Below are 20,339 nucleotides of genomic sequence, written 5' to 3'. Positions count from 1 at the left end.
GTTTCAGTGCAGGACGCTGCCCTGCTACTGCAACAAGAGGTCCGCCCTCTCCTGTTTGGAAGACAAATGCTTATGCCCATATGTACTGAATACCACACTCCTTGCCAAAATTGCAGCCACTAGGATGACTTAGGTTGTTACTGATCATATTTTTCAGAAGGAGAGGCAATGGAGGAAATGCTTAGAGGAGTCTGATGCCCTACTCTATCTGGAATGTGTCTCTGGGAAACTTCAGCATGAAAAAGGTTTGACACAGCATGTTTTTCACTGTGGTGAAAAGGCCTAGTAATTGTTTTCCCCATTGCTCCAAGATGCCCATTGTCACCTCGGGGTATAGCTACCATTTGTGATTCACCAATCGCCACTGGAGGAGTTTGTCTCCAATGGGGTTCAAAGATTCTGTCAGGTGGTTTACCACCAGGGAGAAGACTTAGCCCTCCAGCCAAGTCCAGAGATGAAATGCAAACTGGCACAGGACTCAGGACTTCATCTCACCCTGCTTGTTGCAATACCACATGGAAGTAGTGTTGACCCAGGGAACCTGAACCAGCCTCCCTTTGATGGACAGTAGGAAGGCTTTCAACGTCAGACGGATGGCCATTAGGCCAACAGAATGATGTGGACAAGTGTCTCCGCTGGAGACCAAAGTCTTCTAATCTTCACCTCTCCCAGCTCACCTCCCCATTGCAGTAGTGACAAATCTGTCACGACAGTCAGTTTTGTATGGGGCACGGAGAGGGGTCAGCCACTGGTCCAATTTAGGTTCAGCCACCACTGTATTTTTTTGTAGTCTCCTAAGAAACATGGATGGAATCAAACAAGTTTTCCTGGTGCTGTGCCCACTGTAATGTGAGGTTGGACTGCAGAGCCCGTATGCATATGTCAAATATTGTACTTTTTGAGAAGGATGCAGGATGCCAAGAAACTCAAACGTCAGAGAGCCACCTTTACCAAAACCCAGGACCAAGGCTGAAATGCTGGGATCATGGCTTGAATGTGTTGGACTCATTTTGATGGAGCGAAGCCCTAAAACTGCACCATATCCCAGATGGCTCCAATAAAAGATAGTCTCTGTGAAGGAGTGAGGGGTGACTTTGGCATGTTGTCAGTAAAACTCAGTGATGTCAGGAGGTTTGCTGTCACCTGGAGTTGGTCTATGACTGACCTTGCCAAGTCACCCTTGAACAGCCAGTCATTAAGGTAGGGGAAATCTGGAATCCTCAATCTCCATTGATGTTCTGCAACCGCTGTCATCACTCTCGTCAGCACCTGAGGGGCACTTGTGAGGCTGATGGGGAGCACGGCAAACTGAAAATGCTCCTGGTCCACCTTGGGCTGCAAGTAGCGTCTGTGGGACTACACTGACTGGTATATCAAAGTAGGCAACCAGCAGTTCCCAAGCCATTATCCAGTCACCTTGTCCTAGGGCAGACAGAAAATAGGCAAGAGTGAGCATCTTGAATTTGCCCTCCTGCAAGAAGCGCTTAGAGAGTGGAGATTTAAGACAGGGCAAAGACCTCCTTCTACGTCACGCAGAAATAGTGGAAGTAGCAAACAGTCCCTATTTCCAAGGCTAAGACCCTCTCTATGGCTCCTTGGCCTTCATTTTTTGGCACAAGTTGCACAGGTGCCCTTCTGAAAGTCATCCTGATGTGGGAAAGAGGTGCCACAGATCTAAAAGGAATGGCATGACATAGCCTTGATAAATGATCGCCAGGACCTACCAGGGAGAACATATCTGATCCTGCCTCCCACAGGTTAGTAATGTGCCAAAAAGGGCAAACTAATACAGCTTTGAGGTTGATGCTGCAGGTCCCTGGTGGCTTGGGCATTGCCTGCTTGATGCCCTCTCCGGAAAGGACTGGGGCGTCTACTGCAGGAGAAGTGGACCTTGGAGCAGCCAGTATCCCAACCCTCTGGAATGGCCTCCAAAGGGGCAAAATAGTTAATTGTACTGTATTACTGGGGTGCTGGGATGGAAAGGCTTAAGGAACGCACTGCAGCCTGTCTTTCATTAAAGTATTCTAACACTGAGTAGGCCTTCTCCATAAACAGGAGAGACCCATTGAATGGTACGCCCACTGAAAAGAATTGCACGTCACCTGAAAAGCCATCAAAATGTGCTATTACAGCACTATGCTTGTGCCAAGTTCTCTGCCCACTTAGTTCGTAGTGTCCAGCCCAGACTGGATGATGTACTTTACAGCATCCTGACCATCCTGGATGGTTTAAACCAGATTGGCAGGTAAAACCACAGAAACTGCTGGCAAGATCTCACCAACCATGTCCCATAGAGTACGGATGTATCTCCTCAGCAAGCAGCCGACATTGATTGGCTGGAGAAACAGAATGGCCGAGGAATATATTAAATTCCCCAAATCTTCCATTTGTTTTGACTATGATTTACCATGTGGTTGCTCTGTCAGGGGTACAGAAAATGTTACTGCATTGTCCAGACGGAGTAACTGTACTCCAAATTTAGAGATATCCACAGCCTCAGGTGTGTTCCTTGGTGCATTCCAAGGCAATGTGCGAGCCAGAGACAAAGTGAACATTTGCAACTCTCAGCAAGAAGTCTTGTACTCCATCTGAGTCCCATTTCATTAGTTGCTGTCTGGAAAGGAGAAGAAGAAACAGAGAAGGCCTAGGGACTGTGCCAGGGATACAAATTCTTGAATGCAGCTTTGATCAACTCTATAGGGGGTTTTACCGACCCAGTGAAAACTTAGAAAACACAGCAACAAAAACGTTTTGCAAAATAGCTTAGCTGAGCCTGGACCTTCCCTACAGAGCAAACGTATGAAACAGAAGTTAAATTTAAAAAGTGAGCAAAATGAGAAGGTTCTATTTTTACTCTAAATCACTCTTTGTGAGTCATTTATTCAAATAAAAAAGAGACATGACAATCTATGGCACTAGTAAAATTACAGATTTTAAACTGTTAAATGCAGTTAGAGATCTGACAACATTTTGATTGTGAAACTTTTTACATTTGTGTCTGAATGAGAGGGAAACAAAATGACTGCCCCAGATGATTTTTTTCATGGGGTTTTAGTCCAATCATGGGGCCTTTTACAGCTAATAATTTCTGTTTCTCCTAAGGAACTTCGGAGATCAACCAATCAGAGTTTTTTTGAATTTTCCTGCTCTTCACAAGCAGAGGAACGTATGTATAAATGTATACATAAACCACACATGCACGTCAGACAGTGATATTTTCCTTAATTTCTCCCTAACAACTGAGTAAAAAAAACACACTAAGGGGGTCATTACAACATTGGCGGTAAAAGCCGCTTACCGCCATGCAGAAGACTGCCAACACACCGCCGCGGTAGCAGAATTCCACCACGGTCATTATGTCCGATAGCTCGGAAATTGAGACACCTACACAAGTCCGCCACACCAAAGGTCAGTGATAAACTGGCAAAAACAAAACCTCCACCATCACGCCAACAGAAATACCCCCACACTATCACGACCCATGAATCCGCCGCACTCAAAATACACACACTCTTACAAAACACTACCACATTGGACAATTCAAAATACACACACCTGATACACATACAAATACCACTCCCACACACCCAATGCCATCTAAAACACACACCCACATCACCCACAAACCCCTACGACCACAATTGCGACAGATGGTCAGAGAGAGACACTACAATCTACAACCAAGCAGCCACAGGCACACAATACCATCACCCACATAACATCCATGCACCTCACACAACACACCACTAAATATCACCCCACATATCACAACACACACCACCCCACACATCATCCACACCACCCCATGGCACGGCAAAGACACCCCAGGTTCTCTGAGGAGGAGCTCAGGGTCATGGTGGAGGAAATCATCCGGGTAGAGCCACGGCTATTCGGATCACAGGTGCAGCACACCTCCATAGCTAGGAAGATGGAGCTATGGCGAAGAATAGTGGACAGGGTCAACATAGTGGGACAACACCCAAGAAATAGGGATGACATCAGGAAGAGGTGGAACGACTTACTGGGGAAGGTGCGTACCGCGGTCTCAAGACACCACCTTGCGGTTCAGAGGACTGGCGGCGGACCCCCTCCTCCTCCCCCACAACTAACAAAATGGGAGGAGCAAGTACTGGCTATTCTGCATCCTGAGGGCCTCAAAGGAGTAGCTGGAGGAATGGACTCTGGTAGGTCAAACTTTAACTACTATATCCCCCACCCTACCTGCATGCCATCACATACCCCCACCCTCGCCCTCACACCCATCACTCCTACTCACAAATGTCCCAATATCACAAACCACACATCCCAACACCAAGCCCTGCATGCAACAACAAAGCATGGACACCCATCACCAATGCATGGCCACTGCACATACCCATACACCCCCCTAAACCATCATCACACAAGGTCCCCCACATGAATGCAAGCACTGGGGTACAAGGTCACCCACCCATTGCACACCATGGTACACCCAGATGCAATAATCATGCTTTTACACCCCTGCAGGACCCCTACCCAAGGTCACCGCACAGGAGGGTCCACACATGTCCACACCGCCAACAGAAGAGGCCCACAGTGATGACAGCAGCTCTGTCCAACTGGATCTAGATGACCAGCCCGGCCCATCTGGGACCTCGGGACAGTCGGTTCCCCTCACACTGGCACACGCCACTACAGAGCTTGCCCCCTCTGGAAACACCAGCACAGCACCCACCCAGCTGGCCCATACCTCTGTCCCCAGGACACGTCAAGCAGCAGTCTGTCCACCACTTCAGGGAACCCAGGCTAAAGTATTGTAGGATCACAGAGTTCCTGTTGTCGATGTCCTCTTCTTCTGCTTCCTCGTCTTCGCTGTCCACAGGCTCCACAGCTGCCACAACACCTCCATCTGGACCATTCTTCTGCAGAAAAGGCACTTGTCGTCGCAAAGCTAAGTTGTGAAGTATACAGCAGGCCACGATGATCTGGCACACCTTCTTTGGTGAGTAGAATAGGGAACCACCTGTCATATGGAAGCACCAGAACCTGACCTTCAGGAGGCTGAAGGTCCGCTCTATAATCCTCCTAGTTCGCCCATGGGCCTCATTGTAGCGTTCCTCTGCCCTTGTCCTGGGATTCCTCACTGGGGTCAGTAGCCATGACAGGTTGGGGTACCCAGAGTCACCTGTAAATGGCGAGGGACAACTGTTAGACACACACTAACTCTTAGGGACATCCACAGACCCAGACACCTAGTCACACTGTATTGTGTCCATGTCCTCACCTAATAGCCACACACAGTGCCTCTGGAGTTGCCCCATCAATTAAGGGATGCTGCTATTCCGCAGGATGTAACCGTCATGCACTGAGCCAGGGAACTTGGCATTAACATGGGAGATGTACTGGTCGGCCAAACACACCATCTGCACATTCATCGAATGGTAACTCTTCCGGTTTCTGTACACCTGTTCACACCTGCAGGGGGGACCAAGGCCACATGTGTCCCATCAATGGCACCTATGATGTTGGGGATATGTCCCAGGGCATAGAAGTCACCTTTCACTGTAGGCAAATCCTCCACCTGAGGGAACACGATGTAGCTCCGCATGTGTTTCAGCAGGGCAGACAACACTCTGCCAACACGTTGGAACACATAGGCTGGGATATCCCGGATGCTAATGACACTGTAGTTTGAAAAGACCCACTTGCAAGGAAATGGAGAACTGACAGCACCTGCACTTGAGGGGGGATTCATGTGGGATGGCGGATAGCTGGCATCAGGTCTGGCTCCAACTGGGCACACAGTTCCAGGATTGTGGCACGATCAAGCCTGTAGGTGATTACACGTCTTTCCTCCATTGTCGACAGGTCCACCAGCGGTCTGTGCACCGGAGGATGCCGCCATCTCCTCACATGTCCCAGCGGACGGTGCCTATGAAGGACAACAGCGAGCACAGAGTCAACCAACTCAGAGGTACGTAAACACAGCTTACTCAGAAAAACATTCATAACCCGAATTTTGCCTGTATGAGTGTTGAGGCAAGGCCTGGGTATGTGTGACGCAGTTAAATATAAAGCCATGTGGGCCCCTGAAATGGCAGCTGCCTGACCTGTAAAGTGGGACAATGGGATGTGACGTAACTGCGCTGGCGTTGTACACCGTCGCGATAGGCAGTCGAAGACGGCGGCGCAATTCTGCTTCGGTTAACATTGGACCCTATGGGTCCCAGTAGCCAATGACAATGTACGCCGGCGGTGACAGTACGCACCGGTGCGGACGTGACCTTCATTTTCTATCTGTTCAATCACTCGATACCTGATCTTCGACAGGAGGGGACCTACACTGCAAGTGCTGCTGTGACCTCAGTCTGGAAGAGACAATGGCTCGTGCGTCTGGGGAAAAGGCCCCTGCCTTCAGCACGGAGGAGTTGGAGAAACTAGTGGATGGGGTCCTCCCCCAGTACACGCTACTCTACGGTCCTCCAGACAAACAGGTAAGTACACTGTGAGCATGCTGTATGGGCAATGCCTGTGTGGAGTGGTTTGGATGAAAGATAGGGGGGGGAGAATGATGCGTGCATGAAACGACGGTGAGTGTACGTGCCACATGGCAAGGATAGGGATGCGGGCCAATGACTGTGACGGTGCAGTTGGTAATAACTTCTCTTTTTCCCCTGTACAATTCATATAGGTCAGCGCCCACCAGAAGAAGGATATTTGGCGTGCCATCGCCAAGGGCGTCCGGACCCTGGGGGTCTATCACAGACGGAGCACCCACTGCCGTAAAAGATGGGAGGACATTCGCCGCTGGAGCAAGAAGATGGCGGAGGCCCAGCTGGGGATGGCCTCCCAACATGGGAGGGGTGCCCGTCGCACCATGACCCCCCTGATGTTCAGGATCCTGGCGGTGGCCTACCCGGAGTTGGATGGGCCCTTGAGGGCATCACAGCAGCAACAAAGGGGTGAGTACACTCTCATTCTGCTGATTCAGCATGCAGTGGAGGGGTCTGGGTGGGGGAGGTGGGCTGTGGGTTCCCTAGACCAGGGCGAGAGTGCTACTTAAGTCCCCTTTTTCAGGCAGACCCTGGGGCACCCCACCCCACCTGGGTACAGTGCCAACTACACCTAGTCAGGCTCCAGTGACATCCATGTGTGCAGATATCGGCCATAGCCTTGTAGGCCATGTCCCAGGGATTGAATAGTGGACCCCAAGTGCGCGGCGTAGTGCAGGGGGCTTCTGTGTCTGCCGTGTCCGCCAACCGTAGCGGTAATTCATGCACTCAAAATGTCTTTCTTCTGTTCTCCCCCCCTTTTTGTGGTCTCCCTGTACATGTGTGCATTAGCATCATCAGGCGGAGGAGCAGTGGCACCGGAGCAGGAGGGAGCTGCATCCCACATGGTCCTGGAGGGCGACACTACGGAGTCTGATTTCACCAGTGGGACGGAGGGCGAGGGGAGCTCCATGGCGGGGACAGGAGCTGACACCAGTGATACGGACTCGTCCTCTGATGGGAGTTCCCTTGTGGTGGCGGCCTCATCTGTACCCCCGCATCTACAGGTACAGCCGCCACCCCCCTTCCAGCACCGCCCTCCCAGCAGCCCCTCTGCCTTTGCCCAATGCCCGCTCACCCAGGAGGGTGGGCATCTCCTTCGCCCCAGGCACCTCAGCCCCTGCCCCAGTCACCCCTGCTGCCCTCAGTGAGGAGGCCATTGACCTCCTCAGGTCCCTCACTTTTGGGCAGTCTACCATTTTAAATGCCATCCAGGGTGTAGAGAGACAGTTGCAACAAACCAATGCATTCCTGGAGGGCATTCATTCTGGTCAGACAGCCCTTCAGTAAGCTTTTCAGACTCTGGCCTCAGCACTGATGGCAGCCATTGTCCCTGTCTCTAGCCTCCCCCTCCAACTTCCTCCACCCAGACCCAATCCCCTGTACCTCAGCCTACCCCAAACACACCATCAGACCAGCATGCACACACCTCAACACACAAAGGAAGCTCAGGCAAACACAAGCAGCACACATCCCACAGGCACTCACGCAAGCATCACACACATGCAGACATACCAACATCCACTGCCTCCACTGTGTCCCCCTCCTCGTCTCCCTCCTCCCTCCCTGTCTCGTCTCCACTCACACCTGCATGCACTACATCTACAGCCACTACTTCCATCACCAGCATACCCACCACCACACCCCACTCACGTGCAGTCACCACCCCCACTACCATTCACACATCCCCTGTGTCCTCTCCCAGTGTGTCTGTGACGCCACCTCCCAAGGTACACAAACGCAGACACACCCACCCAACAGCCATCCACCTCACGACAGCCTCCAGCGCATGCACCTTCGCCCAAAGTCACCAAACGTATACCTCCTACAACCACAACCTCTTCCTCCACTCCTAAACCCCCTCCAGCTACCCGTCCCAGTGTTCCTAAGAAACTTTTCCTGTCCACCCTTGACCTCTTTCCCTCACCTCCCCCGCCCCGTCAGTCTCCTAGGGCCCGATTCTCCAGGTCCCAACCTAGCACCTCAGCCAAAACATCGGCGGGACCAGTGGTGCCAGTAGTCACCGGATTCTGGAGTGCACCAGGCAGCAGGGCAGCCAGTGTGGCAAGGAGCCAGAGCACGGACAGTTCCCCCACCTGTCAAGCATCAAAAGTTGGCCAGTGCCCGGCGGGAGAGGGGGAAGACACCAGCCAGCAAACAGGGGTACAGGTGGGAGTGTGGAGTCAGCTGCAACACCTTCCAAGGTGGGGAAGGGGCACAAGAAACCCGGCAAGTCTGGGAATATCAGCACGGCGGAGAAGACTGCCATCAGCCCCGCTGCCCAGGAGCCGGCCAGCAGCAGCCCCGCTGGCCCAGACAGGACCGCCAGCAGCAGCCCTGCTGCACAGGAGGCGACCACCAGCATCAGACCCACTGGCCCAGACAGGACTGCCAGCATCAGCCCCGCTGCCCAGGGGGCGACCGCCAGCAGCCCTCCTGCCCAGGAGACGACCGCCAGCATCAGCCCCGCTGCCCAGGAGACGACCGCCAGCATCAGCCCTGCTGCCCAGGAGACGACCGCCAGCATCAGCCCCGCTGGCCCAGACAGGACCGCCAGCATCAGCCCCGCTGCCCAGGAGGTGACCGCCAGCAGCAGCCCCGCTGGCCAGGAGGCGACCGCCAGCATCAGCCCCGCTGCCCAGGAGACGACCGCCAGCATCAGCCCCGCTGCCCAGGAGACGACCACCAGCATCAGCCCCGCTAGCCCAGACAGGACCGCCAGCATCAGCCCCGCTGCCCAGGAGGCGACCGCCAGCAGCAGCCCCGCTGGCCAGGAGGCGACCGCCAGCATCAGCCCCGCTGCCCAGGAGACGACCGCCAGCATCAGCCCCGCTGCCCAGGAGACGACCGCCAGCATCAGCCCCGCTGGCCCAAACAGGACCACCAGCATCAGCCCCGCTGCCCAGGAGGCGACCGCCAGCATCAGCCCCGCTGGCCAGGAGGCGACCGCCAACATCAGCCCCGCTGGCCAGGAGGCGACTGCCAGCATCAGCCCCGCTGGCCAGGAGGTGACCGCCAACATCAGCCCCGCTGGCCAGGAGGCGACCGCCAGCAGTAGCCCCTCTGGTCCAGACAGGACCGCCAGCAGCAGCTCTGCTGCCCAAGACAGGACCGCCAGCAGCTGAAGTGCTGCCAAGGACATCGCCACCACAATCACCGCTGACAAGGACACTGCTGCCACAAGCACCGCTGCCAAGGACACCGCCGCCACAAGCACCGCTGCCAAAGACACCGCCGCCACAAGCACCGCAGGCCCATGAGCGCCAAAAACACTGACGCTACTGAGGCCGCCACGAGCAGAATGAAGCACTCTGGGCACCAAGCCCCCTCCAGAACCAGTGGAGATTTACATCCACTACCTCTGTCCTTGGCAGGATGAAGCACTCTGGGCACCAAGCCCCCTCCAGAACCAGTGGGGTATCACATCCACTACCTCTGTCCTTGGCAGGATGAAGCACTCTGGGCACCAAGCCCCCTCCAGAACCAGTGGAGATTTACATCCACTTCCTCAGTCCTTGGCAGAATAAAGCACTCTGGGCACCAAGCCCCCTCCAGAACCAGTGGAGATTTACATCCACTACCTCTGTCCTTGGCAGGATGAAGCACTCTGGGCACCAAGCCCCCTCCAGAACTAGTGGAGATTTACATCCACTACCTCAGTCCTTGGCAGCACTCTGGGCACCAAGCCCCCTCCAGAACCAGTGGAGTATCATATCCACTACCTCTGTCCATGGCAGGATGAAGCACTCTGGGCACCAAGCCCCCTCCAGAACCAGTGGAGTATCACATCCACTACCTCTGTCCTTGGCAGGACTAAGCACTCTGGGCACCAAGCCCCCTCCAGAACCAGTGGAGACTGTTATCCACTTGAGAGACTGTGGCTTTGCACTCCCCAGGATTGAACAGTGGGCAAGCCACCCACTGTAGAGACTTGTGAAACTGTGGCTTTGCACTCCCCAGGATTCAACAGTGGTCAAACCACCCACTGTAGAGACTTGTGAGATTGTGGCTTTGCACTCCCCAGGATTGAACAGTGGGCAACCCACCCACTGTAGAGACTTGTGAGACTGTGGCTTTGCACTCCCCAGGATTGAACAGTGGGCATGGGGCCCCCTCGTGGATTTGGCATTGTTCACTCAACCGGCTGAGGTGCCCCCCCTTTCCCTTCCCCCTGATGTGCCTGTTTTATTTCTATCTGATGCCCCTGCAGTGTTTTCTCCGTCATGTTCAGGTATCTTGTGTGGGCCTCGCCCATGCATTTGGGGCCCAGTGGTCCATGGACTTTAAGGGTGGAATACCCTGGACTAATATTCTTGGTGTATATATTTGTAAATAGTGTATGTATATTATTTGACTACTGAATTTTAATATATTACAATTGTTCACCTCATTTCCTTTTGTCTTTGCATTCTTCCAGGGGGTTTGGGGGGTGTAACTGTAATGTATCATGATGTATTAGTGTGTGTGTTGTCGTGGGTGAGGGTGTTGCGTGTTTCGTGTGTGTGTCACTGTTTTTTCCCTCCCCCTCCCCTGTGTCGTAGGTGCAGTACTCACTGTGGTCTTCATCGCCGGCGTTCGTGTTCCTGGTAGAGGAGCAAGAAGATAAAGGCTGGTAAAATGTGGAGCTTGGGCTCCATGGTGTCCTGGTTCCTTGTGGGGTGTGCAGAGGTGAGCGTTTTCCCTTCGAAGTCCTGTTTCCGCCGTGTTTTTGTTCGCGGTGAATCGCCCCGGAAAAGGTGGCGGATTGGTAGGTTGTCATACTGTGGGCGGTACATTGTCTCCCGCCTGCCTGTTGGCGGTGACCACCGCGCTGTTTGTTTGTACCGCCATGGCGGTCAGAGTGTTAAAGTGGCTGTCTTTGTTGGCGGTTTCTGCCATGGTCGTAATTCCATTTTTTTTTCCGCCGGCCTGTTGGCGGTCTTACTGCCGCTTTAACACCGACCGCCAGGGTTGTAATGACCACCTAAATTACCAATACGCACCAAATGGAGCCCTGCAATACAAGCTTGCAAAATGTGGTGCACTTTACATTAGGCAATTTTTCTTTTCTCTCAGAAAAAGTTCCATATGAACAACATTCAGAATGATATATAGTATTGAGGTCAGAAGGAAGTCTGGGAACCATAACTGCCATTGCCTGCATGGAGTAACCAATCATTCTTGAACTGAAAGTCTTGCATATAAAAGCAAAAAAATGTGTTAAGATTTTTTTTGGGCAATTCAATAAAACGGCATTGGCCGGGGGACACTGGTTGGAGGTACCTAGTTCTATAATCTGGGAAATTACTTGTTTGCATTCGAGAATAATTGCAACCGAGGATAGCTCCAGTCCTAGTAAATATGACTAATTACAATCAGACACACTTATTGAACCCAGTTGTGGTTTTAAGGGAACATCCTCTTTCAGGCACCCCCACTGTATTTTGCATACTTTGCAGATACACATCCGTAATCATAAGGTTCTTGACCATCAGCCATGCAATATGATTTGATCCTTGGACAGTAAAGTCCTGGAAAGTTAGTTTATGTTACTATATTTGCCTGGTCTAGTAATATAAAGCTATGGTATTGTCTGTCTGCACCAGGTCTTTGTAGTCTTCAATTTCCAAAAAGTTGATGTGATATGTTGTTTCCCTTGCAGACCACCTTCTCTGGACATGTATTCAATAAGGAATGACCTGCAGCTCAAAGTACAGCACTTGCTGTGGTTGCACTAGTTAGTAAAGCAAAAGAACAGTAATGCAAACGAACAGCAATGTGAGCTTACAATAGTCACATACTGACACAGGCAGAATGGAGCAAAACATGGAACAGTACAACAGTGCTTAATTTGAGACTGTGGTTTCTGGTGCTCGGCACCAACGGTTAATTTCCCCCACAGCACTATTGACAGTCCACCACATGGTGGTGCGATCTAATGTTAAGATAAGCACAACTGTGTTTAATAATTGAATATACATTAAAAAAAGAATAATAACTGACACCCACGCCTTCGTTATAAATTGAGGTGGTCTGGAATAGTCTGAATTGTCACATTTGTAGGAGGGTGATGGTTAGTAGCTGTGTTTCTACTGCCATTGGCAGCGCTGGCAGGGCCACTGGCTGGTGCAAGCTGCAGTGGCCTCCTGAGAAGGGCTCTGGAACTTGTTTTCTTTTTTTTTTTTAATTAAGCACTTCAGTACAGGCAGTAGCACGGCAGATCTGGCACAGCGCTGGAACAGAAATGCAGGCCTTCCTCGCACAGAGAAGTGCAGCATGCAGCAAACCTCCCTCAAACAAAAACATGTGCAGTACAGGTAAAATCACAGCAAACATTAGTCACACAGAGAACAGGCATAGCACAACTAGCAGCAATGCAAATATCCCTTTAACGCACAGAAGTTATAGTGCACGCAGAATCTGGGCATCTTTCCTTCAAACACATAACATACAGTGTAAGTGGAATCAGTGCAATCCGCCTTCGAACACAGAGATGAGGTGCATCAGAGTGTAGCATTAAAATCCTCCTCACAGAGAATAGGTGAACCACAGGTAGAAATGGAAAAACCTCATTCGAATACACTACAAGAGCATTAACAGAATAGCAGTAGCAATGTAAGTTTCCCTAACAGACTAGACAAAGAATAGGCAGAGGCACTGCATGACTTACTAAAAGAAGTATAGCACGGGCAGCAGCAGCACAAGATTCACTTAAGCAGAGAGAATGAACTGCAAAAGCCGTAGCATTGCAGTCTTCCTTCACATAAACACTAGTGTTTATGTGAAGGAACACACACAGTTAAAGCAATATTTTGCGTTTTGTGTATGTGTAAACAAAGTATTCAGGGGTGACATATTACATATTGCAAAATAGCCAGGGGCGGCCTATTTTGTCCCACATAATTCTGGGCCACATGGCAACTGTGCAGAAATTGGGTCTCTAGTTGGCAGAGGTATACACCCTTGTCCAAGTAGGGACCACAATCCTAGTCAGGGTAAGTCACAACACAACTCAAATTATCCTGTGCTTACCCTCAGGTAGCTTGGCACAGAGCAGGTAGGCTTAACTTAGAAGGCAATGTGTAAAAATACTTGTGCAATAACTCACACAATAACACAGTGAAAACACCACAAAAATACACCACAGAGATTTAGAAAAATAGATAATATTTATCTGAATATATTAAGGTCAGAAACAATGAAAATTCAATGTATACAAGCAAAGTTATGATTTTTTAAATACTGAATCCCATTAAAGAGCTTAGCAACACATTAACTCCAACTGAGGCTATCACGGCGTTGTTGACAGAGTCGTTCCCAATAGACCGACGCCACAGGCGCCGGTAACAGAGTCGCACGGACCCCAGGTACAAAACCTTTGAAAACGAAGAAACAAAGACGTCGCACGGAGTAGAGGAGGTGAGGCGTCGCTGGGGACGGTGCGGCATCAGTCCCTTCATGACGTCTGGGGAGGTGAGGCATCAGTTCTGCACTTCGAGGCGGGAGTTGCGAGGCATCGGTTCCTTGGGACCCGGCGGGGTCGATCGATCCAGTCGGTCAAGACAGGCTGTGTTGACTTCAGAGTGTTACGATAACACTGCGGGCGTCAGCGGCAATGTCGGACTTGCGCTGCAGGCTGTGGTCGTTGCATAGAGCGAGGTCCACGAGATTGAAGAAGGGTGCGTTGTCAGTGCTGGTGTCCCTGAAGTCAGTCCAGACGTTGCTGAAGTCTGAGAACTAGCTAAAAGCTAGAAGATGGAGTCTTTGCTGTCCCTGAGACTTCAGAACAGGAGGCAAGCTCAATCCAAGCCCTTGGGGAGCACTTTTGGGGAGGGCAGAGTCCTTCCAGCACAGTCAGAGGCCAGCAGGTAGCAGGGCAACAGCAGGGCAGCAGACCTTCTCAGCAAAGCAGTCCAGATGACTTTTCTTGGGGGGGCAGGCAGCTGATTGGACAGAGTTCAGGTGTAGATCCTGAAGTGTCTCATGTGGTGGGATCAGAGATCCAGTTTATATACTCAAAAATGTCTTTGAAGTGGGAGAAACTTCAAAGAGTGGTTTTGAAGTGCACAAGTTCCCCTTTTAGCCCAGTCCTGTCTGCCAAGATCCCTGTGGAGCGTTATCAGTCCTTTGTGTAAGGGCAGGCCACTGGCCTTTGAAATGTAAGAGAGAGCCCCTCCTCCCTTCCTGCCCAGGGAGACCCTTTCACTATGCAGATGAATACAGATGTGACTGAGTGTCCTGTGTTTATGGCTCTCTGGGGGAAATGCACAAGGTGAGCTGTCAACCAGAACATACCAGATGTGGACTGGAGACAGACTGTAAGGTACAGATGGCAGTAAGTGCAGAGAAATGCCCACTTTCTCAAAGTGGTATTTCTAAAATAGTAATAGTAAATCCAACTTCACCAGTAAGCAGGATTTTCTATTACCATTCTGGCAATACTAAACATGACAGGGCTATGCCTTCCAGATCAGAATCTACCACGTAAGCGTATATGAGGGCAGTTCTAATGCTAATCTATGAGAGAAGCTGGCCTCACAGTAGTGGAAAATGTATTTTTGAGTTTTTCACTACCAGGACATGTAAAACACATTGGTACATGTCCTGCCTTTTACTTACATAAAAACCTGCTCTATGGGTTACTTAGGGCCTACCTTAGGGGTGACTTATATGTGAAAAAAAGGAGTTTAAGGCTTGGCAAGTAGTTTTAAATGCCAAGTCGAAGTGGCAGTGAAACTGCACACACAGGCCCTGCAATGGAAAGCCTGAGACATGGTTACGGGCTATTTAGGTTGGTGGCACGATCAGTGCTGCAGGTCCACTAGTAGCATTTAATTTGCAGGCCCGGGCACATGTGGTGCACTTTATTAGGGCCTTATAGGTAAATTAATAAAGCCAATTGGGTAGGAATCCAATGTTATAATGTTTAGTGGAGAGGGCACATGCACTTTAGCACTGGTAAAGTGTGCAGAGTCCTAAAACCACCCAAAATGAGGTCAGAGAAAGAGGAGGAGGAAGGCAAAAAGTTTGGGGTGACCCTTCAGAGAGCAACTATGCATGGGAATCTGTATTTGGTATATGGATTCCCAACACACATATTAACAAACAAACAGACAAGTATATGTATTCTCTACACACATACTGACAAACGAGCACGCACATTACACGTGTATGTATGGACACAGACAAAACATACATACATTTTCACTTTCAGGGGCAGAGCAAATTGCCTACAGGAATGCATGCATACACTAACCAACATACATAAAATAACCAACACACACAGACCAACAGACATATAGGCACACATAGGCACACAAAAAAGTACCAACACACCTGCAGATATCAATTTACAAACAGTTACAGAGCGGAACAAGCACCGACAACATACACACACCGTAGACCACATTTTTACAATCACCCATGCACGCACAAGTGGATGTGCAATGAAAAATTACATGGGTGGATGTTCAATAGAAACATATGTGTGAGTGACTGTAAGGATGACTAGATGAATGTAAGAATGTCTTTAGATATAACTGGTGGTTAGGTTGATGATCTGAGGTTTTTATGAATGGATTACTGTGTGCCATGATGGAGGAATGTATATGCATGAACAGACAGTGTCTTAAATGTAGGGGTGTTAAGTTAGGGTAAAAATGGGCGCTCAGGATCCCTTATTAAGCAGTAAAGAACTCAAGAAAGAGAGGTGCCAACACCAGGGAAACACCCAAACCCTAAGGTCATAAAACCCGACAGAATAAGAACAGAAATGTGTTGCAGCTCTCTCATTCCAAAGGAATATCAGCCCACAGTTTGTTAAAGATACGATAGTCAATGTACAATATGTTTTTGATTTATATATTTATAAAAAGTCTGACCGAAATAATATCGATATGACTTGACAGTTAGAATACAGCCACAATGAAAATTTGCAAAGAATTGTAAACAAAAAATAATTGAATTTATTTTTCATAATGTATCATATGTACACAGTGATGCAATTAGAACGGCTTAATGATACAAATTCAGCCCATTTCAGGCTTATTTTCAGCCTACAGCCATTTGCAGCCAACACGTGTTTCGTCAAGGGAAGTCTCCTTTTGAAATCCCGTACGACTTCTTCAGGGCTACAATTTATAAACACAAAGTAAAACATGAGAACCAAAATGCTCCAACTTTGATATGTCCAAATTGTGAAAAGGGAAACCCACTAAAAAAATCACCAAAGTCTCTGTCAAAAGCTGAGATGACCACATGCATAAAATACATAAATTATATAAAGTGATCAAACGACATGCAGCAAAACAAATCAAAAACACTCCAAAGTGCTCTTTAAACCATCCACCATCAAAGTGTACGTGTTTGATATATATCAAGGAAAAACCACAGTGACAACTTGAAAAACAACCCTAATAGTCCAGAATTTTAATTTCAAATAGAGGACAAACGATTCTGCAAATACCTCGTATTTACACCAATCTCCAAAACTATAACCTTAGTCGAACATTGTAACTGTTAAGGGCCATATGCAAATCCTCTGATACAATGGATGAAAAAGAGAAAGAAAAAGAAAAAGGCCAAGTGACCTATTAAAATTCAGTACAATCTAAATTATCCATAAATTTCAGATTTCAAAAAATCAAGAAAAATGCCACAAAGCTTCCAATAGAATACCTTCCGTCCTAAAACATTATGATCCGTCTTCAATTGAAACTGTAAAACGAAAAAGGGAGAGTAAACTTCTAAATGTAGAAAACCTACATAAATGGCGCACTGCAGCAGGCTAGTAAGCGTGCACAGCCCTGACAGAGAGTAATTAAATTTAGCATTCACAACTCACCTATAGGTAGTGAAGTCGCCGTATCAGCTTTATGATAGAGTAGGCTACTTTTGAACTTCTACTCTATCATAAAGCTGATAGAAGAAGTCGTACGGGATTTCAAAAGGAGACTTCCCTTGACGAAACACGTGTTGGCTGCAAATGGCTGTAGGCTGAAAATAAGCCTGAAATGGGCTGAATTTGTATCATTAAGCCGTTCTAATTGCATCACTGTATATATGATGCATGAACAGACAGATTGGGTGATTAATGCAGATGCAGGTGGATGCATAGCCTAATCATCCATCAGTCAATGCATTCACGTATTAAACTCTAGCATTAACCCACTCATCGTTTCATTTGCCTATTCATTAACTCATACACTCACCAACCCATTCAGCATTGATCAATGAAACCAATCGCACAGTCATTCAATCATTCAATTCACCCATGAATTAATTTAACCATTCATCTCATTCATCTAATCCAATCATTCATCCTCACCCCCGCACTCAAAACCTTCCAATCAATGAAGAAGCACTTTCATTTATGAAAACAATCTAGCTTTCTCAAAGCTTCTCAAGCAAATTGCAATGCTATAATGGAGTGCCAGCTGGCCTTCCAATACCTACATGCATACCTCCTTTACAAGTCAATTACCCCTTCACAACTCATTCTTTTAGATCTCCAATCTCACACACACCCTCATCATAATGTTCGGGCCTTATCAGGAGTTTGCATACAAATCGGGATTCTAACCTTTATGGGAAATACAACACACAATGTTTTTTTCCCCACAGTATAATGAAAGTTGATAGACTTGTGTGAAAAAACACAAACCCACAGTCTATGTTTGAGCAGTCCAAAAAGGGTTAAGAACACATCATTGTGCACCTGGTGAATACCATACCCTAACAGGTAAACATTTATCACCTGTGATTGCGTAAACCACATTCTGAGGGACAATGTACATTCGCAGTTGCCTTTTTCAAATCAATTCTCAAGCTGATTTCGATTGCTCATCTCAGCTTCCCCGCCATTGAATTCACTCAGCTTATTACGTGGGTCCCCCTCAGTACTTACACAAAGGAGAAATCAAAACCCCATGTACAATTTATAAGACAGAGAAGTGTCCATGGCCTGCCCTAGCGCCCTTACCATTATCCGACACATCCAGGCTGCCAACCGCGCTGACAGCAGAAAACTGCTCCTGGAGAATCTGAGCCCCCGCTGACCGTAGCTGGGAAAGAGGGACAAGAAGGAGGGGGAAGAGGGTCAACAATGGATAGCATGGATTAAATGCAACGATGGCAAGTTGTTCAGAAAGTGAGGGAACATCAGAGAGTGAACAACAAGGAGTACAATATAAGGAGAGGCGAAAGATGAGGGGAAAAAAGAAGGGAGCAGTGAATTGAGAAATATAATGTCAATGTTTGGAAGAGAATGAAAAAGTTAAGAAATAAATAAGTGGTCACTTAACAAGATAAGTCATTAATCTAAACAGACAAATTAAAACATTTTATCTCACTTTCTGCACTCTTTGTATCCTTCCTTGCACACCAATGCCTCTTGATATCTTGCCTACCCTTCTCTCTTCAGTCCACATCACATTGTTCCAGGTTACTTACAGTGGGTAATGCTTTTTCTGGTGGATATCTACCTGCAGATTCCTCACTTTTTGAATGTCCCCATGCAGCAGATTGGACCGGAAACTCTTTGATAGCTCTCCCACGCTGGTAGGGGGCGCAGGCTCCAGCACAGCTCCACATGCAGCACAGTGTGACATAATTGGAGCCATAAAGAACCCACATGGGTGTAATGACGTCAGTTTACAGCTTCTGTTTTTAAAGTACCTTTGAGGCGAATGGATGAAACTAACACACATCAAAAGTGTATATGCAGTTTCTTTGCAGAAATATACATATGAACGGATTAATTAATGTCAAGGATTGTTTGGTATTTCCAGGCTTTGATCAGGGAGGATGGTGGGTCCAGACGTGTAACAAAGGACCCTGTAGTGCAGGGGGCCCGAGCTCCAGAGGACCCCCTCAGCACACTACACTGTACACAGGTGGCAGACCTTTGACTAAGTCCAGGGGGGAAGGACCCCCACAGGTGCTTTGCAGTGGGCCCCCTTACGTTTTGCTATGCCACGAGGTATATCGGTTAAGAAATCTCCAAGTAGGTACTGTATCCATCAGAAAAAGCATTACCTAAGTTAAGTGTTCTTCCAATGGATACATTTACCTAAATAATCCTCACCTATTGAATAGACCACTCCAGCAGTCCCAGGCCAAGAGGTAGGTGAATGTCTGTCTATACCAACAACTCCTATAAAACAGAGTGTACAAGGTATCCATCTCTCCCCAGTTTAGAATCCAAGCAATAATGTTTCACAAAAGTGTGAAGGGAAGACCAAGTAGCTGCCTTACATACAAACTCTACAGGTACTTCTCTCACCAGTACAGAGGTAGAATATTTTGCTTTAGTAGAATGAGCATGAATACGTTCTAGAGGTTCTTTGTAAGCCATGGCATAGCAGATCTTGATGCACAGTATTGCTTGTGTAATGCTTTGCCTTTCATCTTTCTAACGCTCACTATGAAAAACTGATTGTACAGTCTGAATACACATGTCCTATCCAGGTAGAACCGTACAGCTCTTTTCGGGTTGAGGTGGTGAAGTCTTGCCTCCTGTTCAGTAGGATGTGGAGGGGGATAAAATGTGGAAAGAGTAATGGATTGACTTAAGTGACATGGAGTGATCACTTCTGGCAGGAAGGCAACCCTGGCTCTCAATACCAACTTGTCAGGGAAGAAAGAGATGGATGAGGGTGTTACACTCAAGGCTTGAAGTTCATCATCTCGCCTTGCAGATGTGATAGCCACTAAGAAAATCGCCTTAAAAGTAAATTGCCATAAAGGACAACTGTGAAGGGGTTTAAGCGGGAAACACATTAGATATGTAAGAACTAAATTAAGATTCCCATTGAGACATAATAAATGGAG

The 20,339-nt window shown here is 48.5% G+C and overlaps 1 protein-coding gene across 1 annotated transcript in view; it reads right to left on the bottom strand.

The window, feature by feature from the left end:
- CARMIL3 (capping protein regulator and myosin 1 linker 3) overlaps positions 1–20,339 on the bottom strand; it is a 1,220,401-nt gene that overhangs the window by 620,166 nt on the left and 579,896 nt on the right. The window contains exon 18 of the mRNA XM_069238205.1: positions 18,490–18,571. Within this exon, the coding sequence (XP_069094306.1) occupies positions 18,490–18,571 (82 nt within the window). The remainder of the gene's footprint in view (positions 1–18,489; positions 18,572–20,339) is intronic.

This window comes from Pleurodeles waltl, chromosome 6, assembly GCF_031143425.1.
Source record: "Pleurodeles waltl isolate 20211129_DDA chromosome 6, aPleWal1.hap1.20221129, whole genome shotgun sequence".
Taxonomy (NCBI): Eukaryota; Metazoa; Chordata; class Amphibia; order Caudata; family Salamandridae; genus Pleurodeles; species Pleurodeles waltl.
Note: the sequence above shows the minus strand (reverse complement) of the source record. Positions and strands in the feature narration are given on the sequence as shown.